The following is a 27,633-nucleotide window of genomic DNA, read 5'->3' on the forward strand; positions in this document are numbered from 1 at the left end:
AAAAAACGTACGTACAGAAGAAACGACGCACGTGAGGGGTTGAAATTTTGCACCACCACCCACCCCCACCCGGTGTCACTTGTGGGAAAAAACTAATCGAGATCCAAAATCTCCAACGTCAAACGGGCAAACCTTCGGCAATCGCACACATCACACGACTCGACGAACGAAAATGGCTATGGCCAAGGGAGTCCGAAACCAGTACCTGGCCACGTACTGCGGTAAGTAGATGTTAGATGAATGCCTATATGCGTGTTACAGCTATCATACACATTTACTTTCCACCCCGAAAATAAACCTCCAACCCCTTCAACGCGGCTGTCGCGTTCGATGCCGGGAATGATTTCCCATTTCGAGACAGGGTTTTTTCTCCCTTTTGTATCACATTTTTGGGAAACAAAAGTTTTAGATCAAAGATTACTTATATTTGTGTGAAAGTCATCGGAGAAGGAAACATTCATTACCATGGACCAAAGTTTTCTACATGCTTCGGAAATGTTTGGTTGGTCAAGATCACGAATGGTGATATTTTATTTGTCCCAAATGTAAATCAGTTCACACTGAAACAACAGCATTTTATTATTAGTCCTACTAGTAAAACTAACTACAAAAACATTTTTATGTAGACTTAGTTTTTTGGCTTATTTCGGATTTTTTTTTATATTTTTAATTAAATCTTACTTCACCCTTAACTATGATTTTTTGTATGCCACTTATAAATTGTTTAGCTCTTTTGATGGAACTGTTCTTTCGTTTCTTCAAGTTGAAATACCTACCATGCCTACTTTAATTCATTTTACCGATACGAGAAAATTAAAAAAAAACAAACATTCAAATATGGTAGTACCATGAATTGTGGAGTAAAAACCCTGTGCAACTGCACCTATGATGCACCCGCATTAACCCTCCGCATTTGTTTCCCCCTCGATCGCGCACCTTTCCTACTTGACGTCCTCGATTTCTGTGCGGCGCAGCGAAACGCGTCAACACACGACGCTTCCACCCTCCCAGCTTGCTTGGCCGTTGGGAATGGAATGGAACGCATTCAGGGGGAGGGGCGAGGGGAGGGTGTTTGGTTAGGAAAGATAAGAAGGAAAAACAACACACATGCGTGCCCGGCGCACGCAGCCCTACTGCTCTAATGTTCTAGATTGGATCACTTTCGGTTTCCACTCGCGTCCCCACGGAAAACGAGATTCCGCGCACACACACACAAACTCACACGCGATCGCACGCATCTCCCTTTGGAATCATTCCCTCTCCCTCTCTCTCTATCTCTCGGGCTGTTCAGGGGTGGTTCTCGTTTTCTTCGTAGAGCAGCTCCTCCATAAGCGGTTCGCCTACGCCCCAAATCTTTACGCACAAAATCGCGTACGATCGCGTCACATGCGTGCGTGAGGGAAGCATGTGTTGGTTGTCCCCGCGATCGCGTCGAATGTCACCTTTATCGACAGCTGATGGCCAATGGGTTTTCCCCTGCGGGTCGCGGAAGGGCCTGACAACGATCAGAGGACCGTTCCAATTGTCGCAATCGTTTGTCGATCGGGCAATGGCCAATGGGCCACCATGACAATAGGCAACATTGCACGGCAGGGGGTGGTCAATGTTCTGCCCCTCAAGAGCCATCGGTGCGTGAATTCTCAGCGTCAGCATATGTGGAAGGGCATGTTTTATTTTTTTCGCCGGGGGTTAGGAAGGCAACCCTGCCGAAGCTGTTCCGCGGTGTCGTTGGCCTCCAGATGGCAACATTTGTAAAGTACCCGTTTATGAGCAGCGTGGCGCTCGACAACGCACCGAGATCTCGAATTTGGACGGCCACTAAAGAAGAAAACGCAAATGATATACAAAGGTTAATAATTCGCTTAACTCGCGACGCAACTAAGTGCTGGCACACGCACTAACGCACACACGGGACGAAGAAGCTACTTGGGCAAAGAAGAGGAGCTAACGTTGACAAATTAAGTGAAACTGAAGCTGAGCTCGAACGCTGGAGGGCCATTACTTCCCTTGGTGGAGTCAAAAAACCCGGAGACACGAGCGTCGCTCTGTGATATCATTCGCGATCTCTCCTCCCAATTTTGCCTTTACCAACGCCACAAGCACATACAAGCGCGGCCCTGGCGGTCATAAACAACGATTGAAAGCCAAGCGCGAAACGTTCATTAATTTCGTGCACCGAAGTACCAAACCGAAGAGTACCAACCAGCCGGCGAAACGGGCAAAAATTAAGAAGTAAGAAGTACACATCCTTGCCTAAAATACCTGCACGTACGTACCCAGAAACGAGAAAAATAAAACTTCAAAGCTGGCGAACGAAACGAAAAGCCATCGCCTTCGAATTCACGAACAATTCCCCCAGCGAGAGCATTCGAGTCCAGTGTCAGAAGATGATGATAATGACGGCGATGATGCTGATGCTGATGCCATGCCGAGGCAAAGAACGCCAAACAAAAGCGACAAATAAATTGAAACAGGTTTTGTACAAAATCTACAAGGTGCCTACCCCGGGGCCCCGGTACGACTGGGATATATAAATAAACACTTGAACGCATGGTGGTACCGACAGGCAGACAGAGAGAGAGGCCAAGGGAGAGGGGATGGGGGGGGGGGGATGAAGTCACACATGCAGCAGGCACCAGCCAACTCCGCGGGTCCTGATCTTGCGCGAGCCCAAAATCTCAAACCGTATTTCATATCCTCCCCGGTGTCCGTATCATACATTAATTTCTCGTCCTTTTCCTCGTCCAGTTACGACCGAAGGCAGGACCTGTTTGTGGGTTTGATCGCGGGAGAACTTAATCGATCGACACTCGAGCGTCTCATACACGCACATTGACGTGCTGGCTTTTGTTGGAACGAACGTTGTAAAGATATCGATCGATTGGAAAGAAGTTTAAATAAATTTGAAATTAATGTTGTGCGATGTCGTTACGATTGAATGAGTTTATTATAGGAGGTATGATTGTGTATGATTTAAAAAAAAACATGTTCGTTTTTCAATTTTCAACATATTGATACATAATTATTTACAAGAATGGGTTTGCTTAATGAATAAAGTATTTAGTTTTCAACCTGTTTGTGAAACTTTTGAAAATTATGCTTGCAAAACAAGTGGTATACCTTAACAAAATGATAAAGTGGAAATAATCTAAAAATAGACAAAAATACTTCACACTTGTAACATTTTTTACCTTTTGATTATGATTATTACTTCAATTGCAACAAGGACTCAAATATCAATCCTCGATATTGACTTAAAATAATGCACAACGTCGTAAAGTTCACGTATTATGTTTGAAAATAAATTATTATTATCAAAATCAGACGCCTTAAACCAAACGAAACATTGAAAACAATCCACAAACAAACAGTATGTACTCAAAGCCGCACTCTCAAACGTTGCATCGAGAAAAACAACATAAAATTCAATGTCACCAAAGCCGAGGCTCGATTTACAGCCCAATACGCGGAACTAACGGTCCAAGGCAACACTTGAAGAAGAGGAAAACAAACTCGAACCCCCACACCCGACACATTGAGCGATGATTAGCGATCGGACCATGCATTCTCGCCGGGCTCATGCGACACCCGGAGGCGCGGTCAGGTTACACTTGCAGTTGCCGGTCCGAAACGATCAGGCCATCGTGATGGGCAGGCACAGGAATCGTTGCACATGCCAAGTGCATCGAGCTGGACGAATCTGGTTGGGGCGGTGGGAGGAGGAGGTCAAAAATTTCAAAAACAATATAAAAAAGCGGTATCAATTGCTTCCTGGAACCGGCCGAGGGCTGCAATGATGCGTAATTGCGCCACGGCGCTTCGAATAACATAATTTGGAAGGGTACCAAAGCAAGGGCGAGCGGTGAGTTTGGCCAGTGCTTCTGGGCGGGGGACTCCACCGAAGAAGCTGAACGGTATCAATTTTCTGCCAGTTTGGCCAAATACCTTTCGGGGTTTCGGCGGGTGCGGTGGGCCCTTAACTGCACACCCTGTACTTTGGATAATGTGTACCTTTTATTTTCTTGTTTAGTTGTGTGAACAACTCCCGGGCATGACGACGCTGCAAAACCGACCCAAAAAAAAAAACGACCGAGAAAGGGCACCTTCCGGGCGAGCGTAGGGTTACAGGCAAATTTTGGTAGAACACCCTAGTCCCGGGCCACGTAATGCACCGATCAAACTGCACCGGAGTTCAGTTCAATTTCTTGTGCTTCGGTCAGCAAACTGAGGGGCTTCCACAGCTAGTCGTCAAATCGGTGCATTCGAATGTAAACAAATTGTAAAAATTCACCCCAAGCTGTCGATCGCGTAACTCGGTAGGTTACGGATTGGGAAAAACTACCTTTAGAATATGTTTTGAACACGGGTTCTAACTTTAGAGAAATATGCCTTTCGAAGCAAAAATACGTATAAAAACATCCTCGAGTAAGTGTATTAGTTTTAAAAGCACTTCAAAATAACCATCAAGAAAATGAAAGTTACTTATTTTCATAGGTTGGTTCCACCTGAATAATGTTACAAGTCATTCTCGTGTGGGTTATAGCAAAACTGTTTATCATCCAGAGATCTAGGCAAAACAACAACAACAACAAAAAAGCCAGGACCATTGCTAATGGTAGTCCCGCCGGCTCTGCGTAGAGGGAACGATCGTAAATAATAATAAAAACGGGCACACACAGCACCAAAACCCACCCGGTCACGGTGCCGGCGGAGGCAGGAGGCAGAAGGGACGCGAGCCCGCGCGAGGGAAAGCCCAATAAACACAGATAAAACCCCTCCGGGCCGTGGAAATAGGCTAAATTGCTGCCGGTGTCGGCACCCCCTCTCCCCCAGGGGCCCGGGTCATGGCATTACCGATCCTGCCCACCGCCGGATTTGAAGGTCAGAAAGTGAAGGAAGCGAAATAGAAAGGAAAAGCGAACTAGAGAAAAGCGAACTACGCGCGATCGAGCCTCTCGATCACACCTGTGTGTGCGTGTATATGTTCGGCAGCGAAGGAAAGCGAACAAGTACCAGCGATCGCAGCATCACCTCGCGAACGAAAGTAAGACGTGCGAAGACGGCAAAGAAGGAAGCAACTCCACGTGGACCAGCCATGGGAGAGGATGAAGAAAAGGGGAAAGAAAACGAGATAAGAAGGTACACGCGCGAGGAAGGGGAACAAACGAAAGAGAGAAAGACAGAAAGCGCATCATCGCAAAACCCCATTCGGACGAAAGCAAAAGCGAAACGCCGTCACAGGAGAGGATAGCCGCGAAAGGAAACGTAGCAGAAAGAAGCAAAATCTGATGGCAAGCGAAAAAAAAAGATGGCGCAAAAGAGGGAGAGGGAACCGAGGACCGATGCGGCAGGAAGCGTGGCCAATGGAGGAAGGAAATAAAAGCGCCGGTCGGTGGTTGGATATTTAAGAAGGAAATCGAAAGCTAGACTCCGACCACCACCAGGTAGCGATCCACTCGGTTGGCCGCGCGAGTTGGCCCTCCCTCCCTCCCCCACTCGTGCCAGCCCTAAGCGAAACTGACTGGGTGGAAGTCAGAAGGTGAAACGGTCATCACTTGATCGGCTATCATCATCGGTTTAGCCTTTTTTTGTCTTCTTTTCAAATACGAAACGGAAGGAACTCACGCGGAGTATATACGGTTTTTTTTTTACTACGGACTGTACGGATGGCACGGAACTGCTTCCGCTTTGGGACGGTCGATTGGCAATCGTGCGGATCTTGAATCGAAGGTCCCCACTAGAGTACCACCTAGCGTTCGATCTGTTGCCTTGAGCTATTTCTGAGCAAAAACCGAGCCATTTGAAAAATTGGTGAGCGGAAGATCAAGCTGATCGACAATTCGCCAGAAGTTCGTCAGAACACCAAGGACTTGTCCAGAACTCGGGGTAGCGACGTAGTATGAAATGATCCTTCAGCTATATTGAAGTCCTTAGTATTCCTCTCACCTGCACTCGATGCTCCATTCAAATCTTATCCACTCCAGTCCTGGCACCTGTGCAACACCTGAGATCTGTAGTTCGCCCAAGACTTAAGACTGCACGCCCAAATACCATCGGTCGGGGTCTACCAGCGCACGGCTTTAATCCGTCGGCGGTTCAGCTGTAGGCAGCCAATCGAACACGGCGCACCGGCTCGGTTGATGGCCGAATGGTGGCGAAAAATTTCGCCTAGCAGTAGGAAAACTCGTTTCTCGCAACCAGTTTCTGCCGCACGCCAGGGAGGAGAACCTCAAAACAAACAAACTTTTGCGGGCGTCGTGGAACCGAACACCCGGGTGCGCACGGCACTCGCGACTGGTTTCTTTCTTAGTGACAGTGGAGAGGAGGAAAGCCAAAGAGGCGAGAGATGAAATACCAATAAAACCGGTAATTTCGACACCCATACACTAAGCTCCAAAGCGCACGGCAAGATGGTGGTGGTCGTCGTGGGGTCCCCGGGGTGTTGGTGTCCGACGGTGGGACTTGTTCCAAAAAGTCTCTCCAGGGGCGGTCGGAACCTGATCGCACCGAATCTATGCACCAAGAGGTGCGAGGAAGAAGCGGCGCATCTCGGCCGAAGAAGTGGAAGATTGCAAACGCAACATCACCAAAACCGGACCGAGACTCAGCTGGGGCATTATCGCCCGCCATGGTCCTGTCTGCTGTCCTGGGATGGAGTGAGGGGGATCTACCGGTCCCGCCGACTAGCAATCAATGTCCGCTCCGGGGACCAATTGGGGGTCGGTCCGTTTACCGAAAGTTTATACAGATTGCGACACATGTCTCAGACTCGTGGGTCTATTATCGGTTGAGACTGCAACGAAAGTAGACGCGACGGCAGTGCAGTGGGTCCGAGGGGGGGGGTTGCTTATTTGGCGCAGACACGGTCGAGGTCTGTCTAAAGTGGTGCGCTAGCGAAGTGTGGAGATTGCCACGGTTCGTCGCCGTTCACGTGACGGCATGTGAATGTACATATCCACCGATACTCTGTTTACCATACAATTGGAACTTCAGTTGGAACCTCTGACTCCCCCCTTCGACGACGTTTCAGTGTCCCCTCCCGCTTAATCTGGACTTCTTTTCTCCAACGTCGCTAGCGAGAGTTGAACCTACCCGATCCCTAGATGCCCCCCCAGTACCCGGGACCTCAAGACCGGGCACTTTATTGGGTCAAAGTTAGTCTCTCCCCCGTCGTCCCTCTGCTCTCTGGTGGAGCTTTTTCGCTTTCGCTGGAATAAATCTCGTCTCGCAGCTGCACGCGGATTGCAGATTTGTGAAACCCAGTCGTCGTCCAGTTGCTAAGGCCATCGTCCGCTGCCACCCTGCCCCATGCCCCCTTCCATGCGGTGGGAGTCGGATTTTTCGCAGGAGATTTGTAAGACCCCCGGAAAGTCGGCGTTGGAGAACCCGTTTAGCCTGCGCGTGTCGACCTACTCTTTGCACCCGGGCTGTCCACTCCCGGGGGACACTCTAGCCAGTCCCGTTTCGACCCATTCCCGTTCCCTGTCCATGGGGTGTACTTTTCCTTTTAGTGAAGCACCGAATGTGGTGCAGGGTGTTTCGGTTTAGCGCTCCATCCTCTGGCCTCGATTCCAGTCTGCCAACTCCAGACAGCCGATCGATCGGGAGCATATCGTTTGGTTGTAACGCTTTTTTTTGCTGTTCATGTTTTCTGCCCACCGCGAGTCCCACGACCAAACAAAATGGTGGACAACTACTAGCCGAAAAGTAAAAAGTAAAAACTAACTCCACGTATTAACACATCAGCGTGGCGTTGCGAGTTATGGCTTTCGATTGGGCAATAAGCAACATTCGTTCCCTCAACTCTCAAACACTCCCCTTCCCTCACGTTCGTTTGTGGGCACTCAGTGAATGGATGGGGTATAAATTTCCAACTTATTTACAGCCACCGCGCCACCGGGAGGATAATGCGATGGCTTTAAAGCCGACGATCGTGCGTTTTATATTACACCCGTGCGAGCGCAAACCACCTCGCCGAGATCGAGAGAGTACCACCGCAAAGCAAAGCCCACCCCGGGCCCAGGTTTGTTGGGACGCTGATGGGGTTTTAATACGCCAAAAGACACCCGTACCCCGAAAACGCATGATGTCTGAACTTTTCTGCGCATTTTACCATCGGCTGGCAGCGAATTTATCGATGCGCTCCATAAAGTTTATTTCCCCGCGCATCGCACCGACCCGCGGATCTTCGGTCGCGTTTTCCCACCGAGACGAGTCTTCCATCCACCCCGGTCCGAACTGTCTCATAAATATTCCCCTTTCGGTTTCGTTCAACTCGCACCGAAACACGTTGTGGGGGCAGGTTTTTGTTTGCATTTTTCAAAAAAACACACTGTTTTCTCCATTTGGACTTCCCGTAAAGTCGCGAAAAGCGAAAAGCGTCACATAAGAAAGTGGGCACGCAAGTTATTTGGGTTGGTGAATGAATAAACACACTCGGCCCATTTGGGAAAATTATACCAACTCGGTGACTCCGCACCTGAGCTTGCTGTTAAACTATTTTCAAGTGTTGCACAAAATATTAAAAGCACATTCCAACGCCATGCGGCACGTACCCGAACTTGTCCACCGCTGGGCGCATAGTTCGAATTTAGTTAAACTAAAAAAAAACAACCAACGACAAGCTAGGGAGCCAATCATCATCACCTCCATCCAAGGCACAACGGCACGTACAGTTGCGCCCTCGCCTTTCGTCGACGCGTTTGCTGATTGGAAATTAAATCAGCCCCGCGCGAATGTGGCTGATTAAAATTCAAGTCTGCCGTACGCCGAAAAAACATGCCGGTCGCCGGTCATGCTGGTTCCGGTCCGGCGGGCGTGCGGTGCGCCGGCGCTACGCACCCTCCGTCCAAACCACCGGGCGTGCCGGGACAACCGTCCCCCGCCGCGTGGGACAAACCGCCGGAGCCGCTCGGAAGCTACCTTCCATTACGCTTTTTCTTTTCGCCCTCTGCCTTGATCATGCCGTTTTGTCGTGGTAGGGAAGAGCAAAAGTCACAAGATCGCAAATACCGGAGAGTGGAGGTGACCCGCCGCGACCGGTTCACCTCCAACCGTGGGGAAGGGGGGCCACTGCGAAGATGCATTTTGCGCAACGACGATGCAGTCGGAATCGTCCATCACGAAAGCCTGGGATCGAGGCAAACCAAAACCGACAAGAAAAACCTCACACATTTTGGAGGCTCTTCCAATAAGCGACACCTTATAATCGCACAAAATGCTACTTTACGTGACGCCCGCCCGGAGCGCGGAGACTCACTTTCCAGCACCTCGGCTGCTGCGTGTTTCTTGGTTAAGGCGAAAAACGTCATGTTCGAAAGGTTGGTTTATTTTTCTACGATGTGTCCCACAAACACGTGCACTGATGTCGATGATGCAATCGGTACCGCTGCACTTGCATTCTGTTTTCGAGCGAATCGCTCGTTTGCGATGCGATTTGCGGACTTGAAGCACTGAAATGGTTAATAACTTAAAACCAAAACGAGTTGGTGAAGCATAACGTCGAGGAAATGTGCGATAAATTTGCTCCAAAACTCCGGAAGTACTGCGACAAATTAGATTATGTCATGAAGTTAATTGGAAAGTGGTGGTGGGAAATTACTGTCCCTTTTTTATAGCAAATACATGAGCTAGGACAGAAAATTATATTATCCCATTCTGCTTTTAATTTTGTTTAAATCAAAATTATAAAAAGAAAGACCAAAGACAATTTAATTTTGCGACTTCTCCGACATTCATACAAAAAAATGGAATATTCAAAACAAAAAAATTCAAAACTTTAATGCATTCGAATCGTTTCAATCGTTAACTAATACCTAATTTGTTAATTAGTTCTAGGGCTGTAAATTTCTACTATTAACATGAAGTTGTACATTCAATTCAACATTGAATTTATTTCCGTGCTTAAATTTATTTCATTTAATTTCAATCGATTTATTTCAACAGAAGTCATGGAGTAACCGCAAACATTTTGCAATTTTAATGAAGGATATTCATAAGGTGTATAGTGTTGACAGGATTGAGGGCACGTTAATGTTTTCTGCAGCAAATATTCAGTGATTTACTTATTTTAGTGATGCATAATTAATTTGAAAGACAAAACGTTCGTCGGTAATTTGTTTCGCTACTTCTGTTGGCTACCTTTTGTGAGGTCCGGCTCCTTTTTTGTGCCCCCCAGCTCCACCTAAGGACCCCCCGGCGACAGAGGTGCACCCCATTTTCGGTGGTCATTCAACCAGGCCAGGTTGCCAGGGTGACCGGCTGGACCACAACGCTATGGGCGACGAGCCAGAGCGTGAACCAAATCCATATTTTAGCACGGAACGTTTCGAATCGATTTTTTGCCCTCCAGGTCCTCCACCGGCCTCGAGGCTAATGCATCAGGCAATCAGGACGGTAACCAGTAAAGCAAAAGCTGTCGGCTGCCGTGCGTGCGGAATCGAGAATTAATCAGTGCGGTGAAACCGTCCGCATCTAGTCCGGGGCTCGATGGCGATCGTCCATTTCCGAGGACATCCACAGCCGCTAATGGACGAATGCCTGCTGGCGTGGACCTTCGCAATATGGTCGACAAAGAGCGGACCATGCCGTGCAATATCTTGTGCCGATTTGCGGATGACTCTGATTTATTCGGATGCAATGTCAGACTTTGTCTTTATGGCTTTTGGAAAGAGCTTATCTGCTCTTCTCCACGGGATACCTGAACTGTTTTTTACCTTCATATAGTTTATATCCTACCATTTTGTACTCATGCCTGAAAACGTCAGGACAAATGTTGGCAGCGAAAACGAAACCTGGTTCTCGACGCATACAAAGTCCCTCGCAAAAACGCTTCGGATAAACGATGGTCCGAAAGACATCAGCAAGATCGAAAGATTGTAACCACTTGTTGACTCACCTGCCAGCATCATCATCACAAGCATGATCTTTCCGACCAGCCCCCCTCCCCCTTTCGCCACCCTCGCCAAAACCCTACCCTTACTCGCAGCATCCAAAACACTTTTGAGAAAACGCACACACAATTGGCGTTCGGGAACCTTCGGGACAAGACATTGCTCGGACTCGAAGCGAAAAAAAACACAAAAAACAGCAACAATCAACCGAAAGAAAACGAGCCAAACGCCGGGCCGGGCAGCGTTTCGTGCAGGCTGCCCCAAAATTACCACCCTCCCCCCTTTGTTCACCCCCAACCCACCCACCCCCCCGCCCAGTGGCACCCAATGGCGCGAATCAATGCGCTCCCTGTTCTGTTCTCCAGCCTCGCGCGGAGTAATTTCACCTTCAAGCTGACCTTGTAGCATCGTGCGAGTGCGTACATTTCATTGAACCTTGCACAAACATATTCGGTCCTTTCCGCCGCGCCCGGAAAGGCGGGCGGGCGCCCGAGGATAAAAGGATGCTGCGGCCAAACCCTGAGCGAGGGACTTGGGCTTGCTTTTCTTCTTCAAAACGAACGATTCGTTGGGTTCCTCAAGTCGGGACGAAGAGGGGAGCAAGGAACAAACCCGCGAGGGGAGCTCATTTATGAGATCGGACAAAACTGAAGCACAAAACACAAACAGCAACCCACCAAAGCTGAACGTCCCTTCTCCACAGCGCAACAGAGAATCATCGCAGGTAAAGAGCGCCGACTTAAGAACCTGCTCCCCCCGGGAAGTGGGGACTGGGTGGTGAAGGGAAAGGAAAAAAGGTAGCTCCCATGGACGGCCAATTGTTGCAAACACGGGCTTTTTCGCGAAGCCGCGCGTAAGATCATCGTCGAGACCGACCCGAAAAAGAAGGGAATACTTTTTATTATAACTAATTATAACAATCAAACTTTTGCCAGCAGTTTGGGAGACGATGTTGGGTTGGAACGGGGTTGGGGTCGCCGAAATTGCTCGTCATTACCCTTCCGAACATTTCGGTGCCTTCTACGGCTGCGTTCGGTGGCGCATCTTTGTCGGCCGCTTGTTACGTTCCTTACGCCTTTGAACTGTGTCGCCTTTAAATGTCATTTTTATGCTAAAGAGTTTCCACCTTTTCTTCTCCTAAGCAAGATACTAAAAGCGAAAAAAACACACAAGAAGACGCTTTTCTTTTAATCAATTAGCGACTGGAAGTGCACTTCGGAAGCTTTTAAAGCCACATTCAAACCAAATTTAGCCAAAAAGTAACGGTGCATAAACCTAAGGTTGCCCAAATGCACAATGCAATAAACGGCGGGACAGAGCCACTTAAAACGCGGGATTATTTGACGGCAGGATGGCCCACAATTCCTACCATCTACCGCTGCACCGGTCAAACATTCGTTGACGTTAACGAGGCATCAATGGCTCGCGAAATTGCCATCCAAAACACAGGCGACTAACAAGTAAAAAAACAAGATTCCCGTACATTCTCACACACTTGCGGTGCATGCCCCGAGGGGTGGTGCATTTTTGCCCACTGCGCTTGTGTGTTGTGTATTCTGACGGCAATGCTGAATGCCAATGTTGTTGCATTTGCTAAAGAACTGCTTGTTGGCGAAGTTTTACAGCGTGAGTACTCTGGACGTCCTTGGGAATTACGTCTTACTTAATAATTAAGAACATTTTACGACGATAATAATATCGTCAGTATGGTGGTAAAATTGTACTTAAATAAGTACAACATTAATTTTAATTCATTTTAACATGTTATAAAATATGTTTTTAAATAAACATCAAGATGCAATTCCATCAAACCATTTTAATCGTCAATTACTGTACAACCATTGTTAGCGCTGCCAGAAAAGTATAGGAAAATATAATCAAAGAAGGCTTAGTAAATGACATGGAAAAGGTTAGAAAAGAAACAGGGCAGTTGCGAAGAAGTTGTAGTAATAGTGTTTTTTCTAGTTTTCTTCGATGTAGTTTGATGAAATTTGGTGAAATATAGAAGGACATTTGAACTATCTACTAAAAACGACTATTAAGTTATTTTCCGAGATAACAACCATGCATTTTTAAGAATGATTCTTGTTGCCATGGTTTCGACAATATCCCACACTTCTTTATGTCCCTGTTCCAAGACCGAATCGTTGGTATCTCGAATATCCGACGAAAGCAAACATAGAACGTCAACACCGTTACTCAGCGAATTTGTTTTGTTGTTTTGCACTCGATGTTGCGACATCTTCACCAAGCCTGGTTAATGCAAATAATATGTCAAAAGATACACCTCGTGAAGTATTCGTTTTCAGGCAACAGAAGATCAGATCGGATCAACGTGCATCCAAGACCTCGCTGGACATCAGCGAGAAACTAAAAACAGAGAAAAAAAAGCCCTCACACACGTACGTACACGTGAGTCGATGTGCAGATGACAAGAAATCTTCATCTGAACATTCCCAGTCCCCTTCGCTCTCGTGGCTCTCGCGGACAGCTAGTCAACGACCCGGCCCCCGGGGGTAAGCTGAAAATCGCCATTTACGAGTTCACCGGCTCGAAAACTAACCTAACTTTTGCCCTGTTGCGTCTCGTGGTCGTTTCGGGACTATCGTCATCGGTCCTCATTTGGAAGTCCGAAAGCGTTTCCTCTGAGCGCGGCGAGGGTTGAAATTTGCATTTCAAGAGTAGCCTGCCAACGCGCGCCCGTCGGGTTGACAAAATACGTAAAAGCAAAAGCCTGCCCGGACTAACTGTATACCCCGGTGGCCGGTTTACGGAGACCCGGGAGGGGTTTTTGGCTCCTAGGCAGCTTAGGCCAACGCACCCCGTGAAGACCTTCCGATGGTCGCAAAGATGTGCTACGATCGAATTTCTGCACCACATCTTTTCCGAATACCTGCCGGCGAAATGTGGCATGTGACACGTCGATAAGTCACGGTGAACCACAAGAGTCAAAGAGATCGGCTGCCAACGACCAGTGAAACTTTCCTTTGCATCGCGCTGGTGCACGCTTGGACAAAAGTGAAATTATTACTAAACGACTGAAAACTGGTCGCCGACTGAATGCGTGACCAGCTGCGTCTCGGTGCGAGATGGGTGCGTACGGGTACCTCCAAACGGTGGCGAAACGTGGCCACCGGCAGACGACTCCACTTCGACGACTGCTACTTTGGCTGTCACATGCCAAATGGTGACACGCAAACCGTGACCATGTAGGACTGCGCAGGACCAACCGACGACGTTCGCTGGAGACAGCTCCTCCAATTCCATGCCCACCATTGCCTACTTTGGTTACGCTCAACCATTCCGCTGTAGTGGTGGAAGCCACAGCAGCCAAGCAAGCCGGCAAATTATGAATAATGTTCAGTCTCGTGACCGCGCGATCTTGCGGAGGTTTCGATTTCTCCAGCCCCTGTGACACCGCACCGGAATCTTCGCCGGATGATCTTCACTCTCGTGGTCTATCTGCCGCTGTTTTCGTTTCTTACTTTCAACCGAGCGACAGCCGTTGGGATTCAGCCTACGTCCATCTTTCGTATGTGCGCGACACGTTTAACTTACACTTTTTGCGCCTCCGGTAGGTCTCGGCGATATTGAGCGCCATGCACACATGGAGGAATCTTTTCTCAGGGGGTTTTGGTTTCAATACATGGCACAACACAAAAAAAAAAACGTTTTACCATATTCAGGCACCTCTGAAGGATGGCGTAGATTCAGCAGTTCAAGCATTTCCTAATTTAGAAGACTGTTATCTAGCTATGGACAGTGGAAAGGTGAAGAATAACATTACGCAACCCACATCCAGAGGCCAGGTAGGACAAGGTTATAGAACGAGCAGCGCAACCATTCATAAAAGTTAAGCGATGGCTCACTTTGAGCAAAACTTCAGGTGATCCAATCAGCGTTTTTTAAGATGATCGCGAATTGATTAAGATCCAACCATACAAACATCTTGAATATTTAGGTTATCTATTTGTGAGACAGTAAACAGATAACGGTTTAGAAATATTAATTTGTGATCTACACGTCTGACAAAACCAGTTTCTGTATTCTGACATTGTTTATGAAGTTACACGGGAACTTGAAGGGAAGCAAAAAGCAAATTGTTGTTAAAAATAACCTACATGATCCAGAAGCTAACATACGCGTCACGATCAATCAACAGCGCATATCAGCACCCTAAACGACTACAATTAATGTATTTACAATATCAATCACCGGGCGTCCAGCGTCACTTTCCTTCACTAATCAAACACGCATTAATCCTCATCGCAAAACGGTGCTGCCTACGACGGCGAGAAGGAAGAAACTCATCAGATGTTGCCGGGGACAACCTGCGCACAACCGGCGCAGGCTTCCCCATTCATCCAGCTGGGCCCATTCAGGAAAATAAAATGGCTGGTCCCACAGGAGGGCGCACACGAAGGCCCAGGTTCCTCCGCCCCCGGGGTGTTTCCTTTCGCCAACTCATTATACGCTCGGAAACTAGGTCCAAGCTGGTACCAAGGGGACGTTGCTCACATCATCTGCTTACCTTACGCCCGTGACATATTTTAATTTCGCCCCAGGGCGAAAGAGCGTACCGGGCGAGGTACAGCAGCAGAAGCAGCTCTTGAAGCTTGTGGGTCGCGTTTCACTTTCATCTTTCTACAGCGACTCTCAGAAGTGCCAACAGAGGCAGCGTTTGTTCGCTTTCTGGAAGTCACATGCACTTGACACTTCGACGCCGTGTCACTCAAGTGACTTGCTGGCGCAGCTCAGACCGATCTGAGTAGAGCGCAAAGCGGGCTCCCAGTTGATGGTTTGATTGGTTCAATCGATCGGTTCAACGCCAAACAATTGGGTTCACTAAACAGTTTTTTCTCGGCATCTAGTCCTAGCTATGGTTCGTAGTGCGTGTCTGTTACAGTCTCCACGTTTGATGAACTAGACCAGATGGTGGCCAACTAACGACACAATGGAAGATGGTGGCGCTCAGTCGAGGGAGACCCTGCCCCTTACTGAGCCGCAACTTGAGCCGAATTGATGTCCGCGAGGCGTACTGTTGTTGTTATCCAATTCCACCCGATTTGGGGTCCAACAAAGGCCGTCACAAACAAAACGACTTGCGCCCTTAGGTCGCGTACCAGTAACAGCTGTGCTGCGATTTTGGCAAACCGGTGTCAATCCCCGATTTCACTTACGTTGCTAGTTAAGTGTCCACGCCGGCCGTGGTCACTTATCTACTTTTTTACTCTCACCCCGACAACCCTTCTTGACATACGTGGAATTCCGTTTGGGCGTAGGTTTGTTGCCCAACAGAGGGGTTTCAGCGGAAAAGGGTGAGGGCACTGTGTACCTAGCGCTGGTCTCTTTGTAAGACACACGTTTGTTCACAGTCCGCCTCCACGCTACAGCACCCCCTCCTCGGGTTCCTTTGTTCGCCACCAGCAACCTCCCCTGCTGGTGGGGTTGGTTTTAATTGCTGATAAACCCAAAATGTCGGCCAAAATATTTGTTCTTTGATTTTTCGATTTACTTCAAGCCGCCCGCTTGGTCCGGGCCGGAGAGGGAAGGTTGGCGAAATGACAAATCAGACAGACTCACGGTTTCGCCCTGCGCTGGCTTTTGTTTGCCATTCGTCATTGGTGCAGAAATTACAAGCGAGTGGCAAAAAAACACGGGTATCATTTCCGAAATATGGCATTGTACCGTCGAACCCACCTTCTCGTGACGATGTACACTCCTTCCACGACATGTGCCTCGCTGTTCGCATCCACCGCCGGGTGTCTACTCGCCTCCGATCGAACGTTACCGATGGCCTAGTTCTGGCGAGCTCATCACTACCAGCGCAAAGATAACGAACACATGGCGCACGGCGGCGGTATCGATACGTTACGGTTACGGTGATGGGTTATTTGAGTGTTTGTCAAAAAAAAAAAAAGATGGAAAAACAACAACCAGAATTACAACCTCGTGGATTGCACCCCACCGTCCACCGACACACTACCTTCGTTACATCAACCCCCGATCGATCCGCTTCGATTTCGGCCCGACTCCTCGGCATATCTCGCTCAACGTGATTGCCGCCGGACACAGACGCACAAAAACGTTAGATATCGCTCTCTCAAGGAAGACTACTTCAAGTGCTTCTAATACCAACCCCGTTTGAAAGCCGTCGAAGGCGATTCACAGACACACGCACTTCGGCCACCCTTCTCTGCATCTCTCTGAGGTTCTCTCGGGTGTTTTGGGTGGTAAACCTCTCGCACCTCGCCAGCGCGACCATTTTAATTCTCACTGCTCGCGCGGGTACTCGATTTCTCACCCCGTTCGCGATGACCGCGACCCCGCGAGAAGGGAGATGAACAGAAACCACCCACCAGAGCAAGTCCCTCTGAAAGGCGGCCGAGTTCATGAAATGCGTAGCTGCGCCTGTACCTCTTGGCTCATTGGCAAATTTGCGCAAAGCCAACATGCGCATGCGGGGATGAGACAGTTCATGCGGTCACTGATCTGGTCTCTGACACCGACTTCAAGATCCCCCAACTAGGAAGGGATCGAGCGGCTTTTTTTCTGAATGGAGTAACATTTTTATGCAGAACGAGAAGAAAGCGAACAGGATTCATCCCAGAACTCGACTTCCATTGACTGGACGCATTGCTGGACGCTCGATAGATGGGGGCGGACTTCTCAGGAGTGGAAGGGCCGGAGAAAGTGCAATGTGTAGTGCGCTTTCTTTCATTCCTTTTGGCTCTTTCGGTTCGGTCTGGCCAGCTGGAATTCGCCGCGCTCAAGTGGACCATCGCAAGTGCCGTTTTGACCGTGAGTCACGGCAATGAAATGCATCCCTCCTGCCGTTCGATTGTCTTCCAGAGATTGACTCAAGATTGCCACGGGAAATTCCCAAAGAAAAACGGTTTTTGGACGCTCAAATTGCTCGATCATGAATCAGAACACATTGGCCGCAGATAGGTCCGTTCCGTTCCGAGCAGCGACCTACGGCTCAAAAACGTCACTCGATCAAGTGGACGATCCATCAGATGTCCGCCATCACTGTGTGTTTGTTTGTCTTGAAATTATAAATATTCCGTCAAACCGTTGGCAAATGTCTTCGTTCCTTTCCCCTTGCGAGATGATGAGGCAGAGTGGTGTCGAAAGCCGAGATTTTGCGTTTCTTCTGGGATGTATTGTAAAGCAGATTGTCTTGTGTGCTCCAAGCTTAATCCCCGAGAGATGGTGCTATCACCTAGCAACGAATCAGAACCGCCATCTTTGACGGTTGTTATGGCGTGTGCATACACGTAGCCTATTACGATGTTTGCACTTTGATTAGCGGGCGCGCGAACGCGGCCACATTCGGCATCAACACGTTCTGCTGGAAATGTTGACGGTGGCTTCTTCGCCGGTTTGTGCTGCATATTTCACACTTCCACCACCAGCTCAGTGTGAGACACGGTCAATGGTCTTTGCGCGTCTGCGTGTGTGTATGTGTGCGTGTTTGTGTGTGCCTTCCTTATCAAGTCACGTCCGGCTCGGATGAACGACTTCGGTACACAAATCCCAATTCAGACCACCATATGCCATCTCCTGCTTCTGCTTACTTTAGCACGCGATTTACTACTCAGATCTCTGCCTGAGCCACCGTCCCTTACCCTCGCCGGCATCAACCACTGACCCGAAAACTCCGGCCACCTATCCGCACCATCCGTGAGGCAAACATGGCGCAGTTAGCACCGGCGTTCGAGTGCATTTGTTTCGATTGCAGCAAAGTGCAGCTGATTGAATCTTCTCACTTTACCCACTTTGGTGGCGCACATAAAACTCAATTATCCCGCCGCGGGTTCCCCGCCAACCTTCGCCACGATTTCTGCGGCCCTTTTTTGGGCCCAACAACGTGCACCGGAGTGGAGCACGAAGAAAGTGAATGAGTCCACCACCGGTCCGGGGCGGTATCAGTTGAGTCGAGGTCAGCGGGCTTGTGTTGGGGATCAGTTCGAGTTTGCAGCAAATAATAGGAACTACCACTAAAGACTGCAGTACACGCTCGATAGTGGATTTAAGCATTCCCGATAAAGACAACATCAAATACCAGGACCAGCTGGAGGCGAGTGATCTATCGATCGCAATTTCCATTCCAAACATTCTGCCATTCCGCACATTCCACCATGTTGACAAGGGGCGCTCGGGAAGGTCGTAAAACCCCACCATCCAAACACCACTCAGGAACCCTCAGATATAGCGGCTACGTTGAGCGGCGGCGGTCGTAAAGAATCAATTTTAATCAGGTCGACTTACGTCATCCACCAGCGTTGCGTTGCTGGCGAGAATAGTCACACGGGTGGAGTTTAAAGTTGTCTGGAACATTGGCTTCATCGACCCAAAACCCGTATATGCGTGGAGGCGCACCATGGGTAGCGCTCGCAGACAGAGCCTTCAAGTATCACCCTGCTCTATGGTCTCCTACGAACTGGGTGTGGGAGTTGAGCTGGCACTCAAGGGCAATGTGATAGCCGTTATCAACGGATCCATGACACCTTTCCACTACTGGTACGGGTAGTGCAGGTGAACGCTATTAGTGGGACTGTAAATAGGGTTAAGCCGAGGGTAAAAAGGGTTGCTCAAGCTCTGATTTCACCTGAACCTCATAAGTCTCACCCCCTCTTGATTGTGTGCACATACCTAGAAAAACATTTACTAACCACAACACATGTATTTATTTGCTTCCCCCTGAACCTACAGCGAATCTCGCCACACTGATCTACGGCTTGTCGATAGGATGGCTCTCGCCAAACCTCGTCCTGATGGCGTCCGACGACACGCCACTGACGACGGGCAAGATCACCGCCGAGGAACAGGGCACGATCGGGTCGATCGGCACCATCGGCTGCATGCTGGCGCCACTCGTTTGCGGCTGGGTAGCGGAAATTGCCGGCCGGAAGTCGGCCCTCATGCTGATCGGTGTGACACAGCTCGTCAGCTGGGCCGTGATGCCGTTCGCCACCAACCTGAATGTCATCTACGCGTCTCGCATTTTCGGTGGCTTCGCCGGTGGTGGTACACTCTCGATCGTGCCATTGTTCGTCTCGGAGATTTCGGAAGATAGGTACGCACTCCTGGCACCAAACGTGAAAGACGATCTTGCTGGACATTAAAGACTATGTTGGACTCACTCTCTTTCCAGAATACGAGGCACGCTCGGGACGATGCTCGCCATCCTGTGCAATTCGGGAATCCTGCTCGGGTTCATCATATCTCACTACATCAACTGCTGGGCTGTGACGTACCTAGCGCTTCTGATGTGCGTAGTCTACTCGCTGGGCTGCTGCTTCTTGCCAGAATCTCCACAGTATCTGTTCGTCAAGAAGAAGAAAGAGGTAACTACACTGACTTTTCTATGAACTAGATTAACAGAGAAATCAAATTAGTTTCGCATTTATGACTCTTAGACTAGATTTGACTAGTTTTCAAAAGAGTGACCTAATTTGGAATTGCTTCCTGTTGCTACCTCAAATCCGCAGACCTGCTTTGAACTAAACGTATTATTTCACATATCTCAGTAAATAGTTGTTGTTCACTACTTCACGTATTCCGACTGATAAGGCACCGCTAGTAAAACCCCTAGTAACTAAAAACCAGTCCACTAATCAGCAGCTTCATACAAGGCATAAAAACCCACTATTCCCGTTTAGTCAGACATGGTTTTTTACCCAAACTCCCGCCACAAATTGTAAAGAAGGTAATGATCCGATGGTCAGTTACGGTGGTGCACTTTAATTGGCCGAGGTCGGGACGAGTCGGCTCTTTCGGCAATCAGTCTGGACTTTTTCATGGTATCATGACGTCACTCGCTTCTATTTGGTCCGGTGAGCGAAAGAATGTTGTTATGTCATGGCGTATTGTCACCCCTGACCTACCATTTAAGAGTTGATTCGTCGGGCTGTGTTTGAGCTCAACACACAAAATACGCTTTGATTGTCACCAACAAAAAGTGATTGGAAATTATATAATCTCCTGCGAAAAAAACCCATCTTCATACGTTCATTAACGCCGGTCCTTCTTATCGGCTGATAGTAGATGACTGGCTCATTAAAATTTCCCTTACCGAACTGAAGCAGATCGGGTCAGGCGACAAAGCATGACTACCGGTTTTTTTACAATGGACCAACCAACTCGGAACGAGTCCTTTTGGCGCATGGATTGTCCCTTTCTATTTCTGTCCTTCACGACCTCCGATAATGTAGCCGTGTCGCATCTAGGTTAGTTCCGGTACGATGAAGTGATTCTGCGTGACATACAAAAAAACGACCATCGTTGACCAAACGAATGATGATTAAAAAAGTGCTCATTAAAATCATTATTGTTACTTGGAATAGAAAAGAATATTTATTAGGATTGTTCTTATCTTCTCCTTTTCTAATTTCGCCCGTTCATTAACATAGAAAGCGATAAAGGCACTGCGCTTCTACCGGGGTGAGGAAGCGGAAAGCGAAACATCACAGTTTACCGCCGAGGTGGCGCGCTTCAAAGACATCCACTCCACCGGCAACCCGAAAAAGAAGGAATCCAACCAGATCCACATTAAAGATTTCTGTGAGTACTCGATCGTGATTTTATTTCTTCCAAATCTAATTTAGAGCTTATGCGATAATGATAATTTATAAAAGTTATATGGGATAGAAAATCGAAAAACAACTGTTTAATTCAACATCAACGCAAAAAATCCCAACGTTGATGTATGCTATTTCATGAAATAATATGTAATTTAGTCAAAGATTATATTTACATAGAAATTGTATATTTCAATAGTCAAGAGACAGTTGCACAAAACTTTTTGTGAAAATTTTACAACGAGTTGAAATACGTTTATTACTACGTAGGTTTTTAAACAAGATACATTTTCTAAAACATAAAAATCTTGTTTAATTGGATTTCTTAAATCCCATTCCTAGAAATGACTGCGTAAAAGAACCTATAATCAACATAAATGATCGTTTTCCACACTTTCATGTGACTACCTTGACTAATGAACTGACCATTTGATCTCCTCAACTCCTCGACCATAGTGACGCGATCGCGCTGGAAGCCCATCCTGATCTGCGTGGTGGTCATCCTGTTCCAGGCCGGGTCCGGCTCGATCCCGCTCATCACCTACACGGCCAGAATCTTCCAGGATTCGCACTCGAACCTCAGCCCGGCGATGTCGTCGATCATCGTGGCCGCCCTGCAGCTGATCGGTTCGTACGTCTCAACGATGACGGTCGAAAAGGCGGGCCGGCGGGTGCTGCTGCTCATCTCGACGCTCGGCTGCGCCGTCTGCACCACCACCATGGGCACGTACACCTTCCTGCAGGAGATGGCCGTCGACGTCAGCTGCTTCGGGTGGGTGCCGGTCGCGAGCATGTCCGCGCTAGTCTTCATCAATGCCATCGGCATCGGTATCGTGCCATTCATCATCATGACCGAGATCCTCGATCCGAAGATTCGCGGCCCGATCGTCACCTTCTGCCTGCTGGAGTTCTCCGGCGTCGCGTACCTGGTCGTCCGGTACTTCCCGGTCGCGGTCGAGCAGCTCGGCATGTACTCGTGCATGTGGTTCTTCTCGTGCTGCTGCGTCGCGTCCGCCACCTTCGTGCTCACCTGCATGCCCGAGACGAAGGGCAAGAGCTTCGAGCAGATCTCCGAATCTCTTAACGGCAGCGGCGGCAAGAAGTCCGCCTCGCACAACAAGGACGTCGCCCCGACGCCCGTCTGACATACGGCCTAGGGTGGCTCCAATGCCGTATCCCTCCCATCCCTTTCCCCTTCCCCTTCCCCGACGTCCCGTTTTCCCGACTAATTTTAATTTGTTTTCGTTACGTTTTACCTTTATAAAAACCTACTACTGCTCCAGCATCTTGAATTGTATTATACACTTTTTCATGACATATACATACCTTTTTATATATATGTGGTCTATACTGTACAAGCACACAGGCGCACACCAGCGAACAAGCAAACAAACAAAAGCCGAGACCCAAGAAACCAACGCGCTCGCCAAACCGGTGCGAGCATCCTAGCATATAACGACTAGTTTTACGAAGTAAGTAAAAACAATCCTCAAACCGTTAAACAAATTAAAACAAAACTGCGCAACACAGTTAGTATGATATATACATATATACCTGTAAGCCCATACCGTTAGTGAACGTTTGATAAGCAGCTAGAAACAACCGCATTTAATCCGGACTGGTGCATCGGACCGCTTCCAGCGGAGAGTGTTGCAAACACGCTAGCGCTTCCCGGGTCAGGAACGGTATATGCTGGATTTGAGGGATAGATAGACAGTTTCGCCGGGCCCGGACGTGCCGTGGGGTTGGCACTTGAGGGGGGTAGAGCCCGGTGGAAGATGAAAGCATTTTACAAAACCTTTTCAACTAAGCTTTAATAAAGAATATTTGTTAACCGCGCAATGTCTTGCGAAACGAAAAATAAAGTTATACATCCAACGCTACCGACTGGAGTGAGTTTTGAATTCGAGCGATGCTGAGGGGCAACAATAACGCCCTGTTAACAACCTTAGGTCCGAAAATCATTCCAGAACTATTAAGCACATGTGGTTTTGAATTATGACGCGTAAGTATTAAGTTCTATAGTTCGGGTTCTTTTGATAACCAGGTGAGTATTTCAAACATCTATTTTCAACCTGGAGATACAGGCTTAATTAACTCATAGTCATTATCACCTCCAAAGTGTTGATATTATAAATAGAATAACATTATGAGCCAAATGTTGATCATAGAATATGGCTGACAACCTCTGTACTTCCCCACAAAAATCTTCTCCAAAAAACGTACCGACTCTCCAGCGGGTCGACTTTGCATATCAAACAGTGTCGGCGGCTGTCGTTTCTTATCTTCCGCTGCCAGGTTTGGCGCAAAACTGTCCCGATCGTAAATCAACGGCACGTTGGCGCACGTACGTGCAAACAGCAGTAAAGATAAATGCGCATCAGCAGGCTTTAGGCATCAGGGCACCTTGCAAGGTGATCATGCCTAAGATCTCCCGCGGGACCACGGTGCTTACGGGGGGACTGGAGGTTTCGCTCGTGCTTACCGGAAGCACTCGGACCGGCCAGTGCTGCTACGGTGCGTGTCCAGCTCGCACCACTCGGGGAAGTTCTGCTCAATCTGGCTCCATTCTGGAGGGTGCGTAATCATCGATGTTCCTGGAATTTCTCTCCCGACGGTACTGGAGGCAGTTCGGTGCCATCGCAGCCGGTAAGTACCCGCGTGCTCTAGTCAAAGGTGGTCCAAAGAACGAGGTATCACGATCGCTGCCATGGTGGAGATGACGCACACGTACCGAAAACTCCCACTACTCCCAGGCGCGACCATCGCGATCAGTTCAATGAACTGCCTCACCTAGCCGATGGGTTAGTTGACACGCCGGTCGGTCACTTTTCTAGCCCGTGCAATCATGCGAAGCAACATCGTGAACGGCAGCCCCAGTGGAAGGAGTAAGGGTGCGTACTGTACGCTACTACACCTAGAACACTGTCCTGGTTCTAACCCGTTCTAACGTCGACCACGACGCCGTCGTCGAACCGTGGCGACGTTCGCTGGCAAACATTTTAATAATGAATGAACAAACAGAAGCGTGAACGGTGACAGATAGGAAATGGAAAAACGAGAAAAGAAACAACGATAGAGATAGAGAAAGAGATGGTGAAGGTTTCTAAGAAACGGCCAAGAAACGGTCGGTGGTGATAAAGCCGTGGCCTATTGCGAATGTGTCGCGACGGCGGGTGACGGAACCGCTTAGAAGCCATCGCGGGAACCTCCGGCTGTCTGCAAGACAATCATTTACATTAGAAAGCACTTTCCGAAAGTACCGACCGACCGGAAGAGATCGGAGTTTTCTTATTCCCGCGGTTTTTCCCTCTCGGATCTTGTGGTGGGTGTTGCGAAAGACAAGCGACTTGGAGAGAGGCGAAAGGGAATCGGTTCTGTTTGAGCAGTTCATTAGACACGGTGCAAACAGTGCCGGGTGAGGTGTGTTACTTACCGATCGCAGTCCAAGAACATTCTAATGCTGTAGTCATACTTTCGAGACATTGAATACATGAGCATTTTCAAACATATCCAAAAACATGAGGATGATTGTGATATGAACTTTAGTTTTTTGCAAGTTTAGTAACCCATTTATTTTAATTCTATGCAGATACATTCCCTGGAGGATCCTTCTTACTCTCTACATTATTCGCTTGCATAAGCTGTCACAGTTCCTCCTTGAAATCGTTTAAGGTCGATATGTTTTATTGATGTGTTGACGCTTGAAAATGCGCATTCATCGCCTTCAGTGCGTATTATAATGGAAAGATTATTATGCCTGGAATTGAATAAACATACCAGATGAATTGGAAAGGAAATGAAATCACTCCAACTGTTGTTGTATTCAGTGATCGTCTACTGTTTGGCATCGATTATTGATCGATCATTTCGCCAGAACACAGGGATGAACATCAATATATTAGTTTTCACAAAATCCTTTTGATTTCTTTCGAATGGTAATGGATGTTATGTAAAGTTATGTTTCATTGTATAAATAATATGTTTGAAATCTAGTAAAACTAGTTAAAAAAACAGCTAGGTTTTGGATTTGACGAAACAGTCACATATCGAAGATGAAAAGGCCAGCGGCAAAAGATACGCACGATATCCGATGTAGAGCAATCGACCATTGGACTACATTTACCATTCAAAACACACGTCATCCCAGGTGGATGACGCGTTTTGCCGCCCATTCTCTTCGCGCTCATCGATCTTCGCACGGATCTTGCTATTTCTGCGCATGCGATCGGCAACTTGACTTAATATTAGAATCAGTTAGATAACTGTCAAACGCCAGCGCACTGCAGTATCCGTTGTTGTTCGCGAACGTAAACAATGCACGCTGCCTTTCCCGATGGAAAACCAGCTAGAAACTGACCAGCCCCGAAAGTCGTCCACAATTTTCTCCAAATCCAGCCTTCGCCAGGTGCTAGCGGTGCTTAGAAGTAAACGGAAGTGCCCACAAACTGGCAATCCCGCATTGTCGTGACCGATTCTTAATTTTGTATTCGTTCTTTTCACTTCTCAACAGTCCACATCATTACCGCCAGCTACGGGGTGACGGTGGGATGGCCTGCACCGATCATTCCGCTGCTTCGATCACCCGAGACGCCACTTCCGGCGGGCCCGGTCAGTGTCGAGGAGGCGTCATGGATTGGATCAACGCTGTGCATTGGCGGCACGCTTGGTACGATCTTGTTCGCGATCATACACACTTATTTCGGGAAGAAGGTTGGCCTGCTGCTGCTTCCCGTTCCCCACCTGATACTGTGGACGCTCATACTTGTCGGTGACAACGTGTGGTACATCTACGTGGCCCGATTTTTCAGTGGCCTGACGGGTGGTGGAGTGGTCAGCGTGATTCCACTATACATAGCCGATATTGCTGACAAGAAGTATAAACGAAGTGCAAGAAGTGCACATATTCAGCTGATAAACTCATGATCACATCTCTTTGTGTATTAAGGATCCGAGGGACGCTTGGTTCTTTGACGATAATCTTCATCAATATCGGCCTTCTGTTCATATACTCCACCGGCAACTACCTTCCGTATCGAATGATACCGAAGATAATGCTAGCCGCCCCGATAGCATTCATTATCCTAGTCAGCTTCCTTCCGGAGACACCGACCTGTCTGCTGCGGAAGGGAAAGTTGCTCGAGGCCGAACGGTCCCTGATGTACTATCGCAACATCTCGGATGAACGCCAGAAAACACCGGAGTTCTTGGTAGAGTATGATGAGTTGAAAAACTTCGTTCTTTCGGAAACCAGCAAGGCAAGTCTTCGGCTGGCGGATTTTAGTAAGTTTAATGCTTCCCAAAACAAAAGGTTGCCGATTCTAAGTGGGTATGGTTTTCATCTCTTTAGCCACACCGGAAGCGAAGCGAGGACTATTTATCGGCCTTTTCGTGATGGCATTGAACCAGTTCAGTGGCATCTTTGCCATCCTTACGTATGCCGGTACCATCTTCCAGCTGTCCGGTACCGGAATCGATCCACATGCCGCACTCATCATCGTGGCGGTTCTTAACATCTCCGGCAACCTGGCGTCGTTCACCGTGATCGATCGTGTCGGTCGTAAGATTCTGCTGCTCGTATCTGCAGCCGGTGTTGGGCTATCGCTCGGAGTACTCGGAGCACATTCGTACCTGCTCAGAAATGGCCACGATCTTACCGGCCTGGAATGGCTTCCGGTGTTGGCTCTCTCGATGACACTCTTCCTAGGTGCAATTGGTATTACCAATGTACCGTTTTTCATCGTCCCGGAAGTGATGCCACCAAGGGTGAGAGGTTATATATATTTTTTAGGGAGTTCATTACATTCATGATCATGTTCCTTTCCTTTTTGCAGCTAAGAAGTATTGGAAGTACGATCAGTGCCACATTTCTGTGCATGTGTGCGTTCGTGTGTGTCAAGCTGTACCCGATCATGATGGAGACCATACACATCTACGGCACGGTATGGATATCTTCCGGGGTATGCGCCGTCGGTGTGCTGATCATCATCTTTCTGATACCGGAAACCAAAGGAAAAAATTTAAACATTCAAAGCGCTAGCACAAAGTAATTATGGAGCTGCACGCCAGCGAACAAACAGTACAAATAAAGGCTATCGTGAATTCATTTGTTCTTACTCTTAAAACCCGGAAAACAACCAAATTTGTGTGGAACG

General features: G+C 48.2%; 1 protein-coding gene across 1 annotated transcript; it reads left to right on the top strand.

The window, feature by feature from the left end:
* Positions 1-100: 100 nt before the first annotated feature.
* Positions 101-27,598, top strand: LOC131261987 (uncharacterized). Its single transcript, XM_058263874.1, has 11 exons — positions 101-221; positions 19,611-19,974; positions 20,053-20,245; positions 21,311-21,461; positions 21,935-22,617; positions 23,716-23,995; positions 24,065-24,127; positions 25,992-26,355; positions 26,427-26,761; positions 26,829-27,244; positions 27,313-27,598. Exons 1-11 carry the CDS (start codon positions 173-175, stop codon positions 27,526-27,528), a joined length of 3,114 nt encoding a protein of 1,037 aa, XP_058119857.1. The 5' UTR covers positions 101-172; the 3' UTR covers positions 27,529-27,598.
* The last annotated feature ends 35 nt before the right edge of the window (positions 27,599-27,633 follow it).

The sequence above is a fragment of the Anopheles coustani genome, chromosome 2 (assembly GCF_943734705.1).
Source record: "Anopheles coustani chromosome 2, idAnoCousDA_361_x.2, whole genome shotgun sequence".
Lineage (NCBI taxonomy): Eukaryota > Metazoa > Arthropoda > Insecta > Diptera > Culicidae > Anopheles > Anopheles coustani.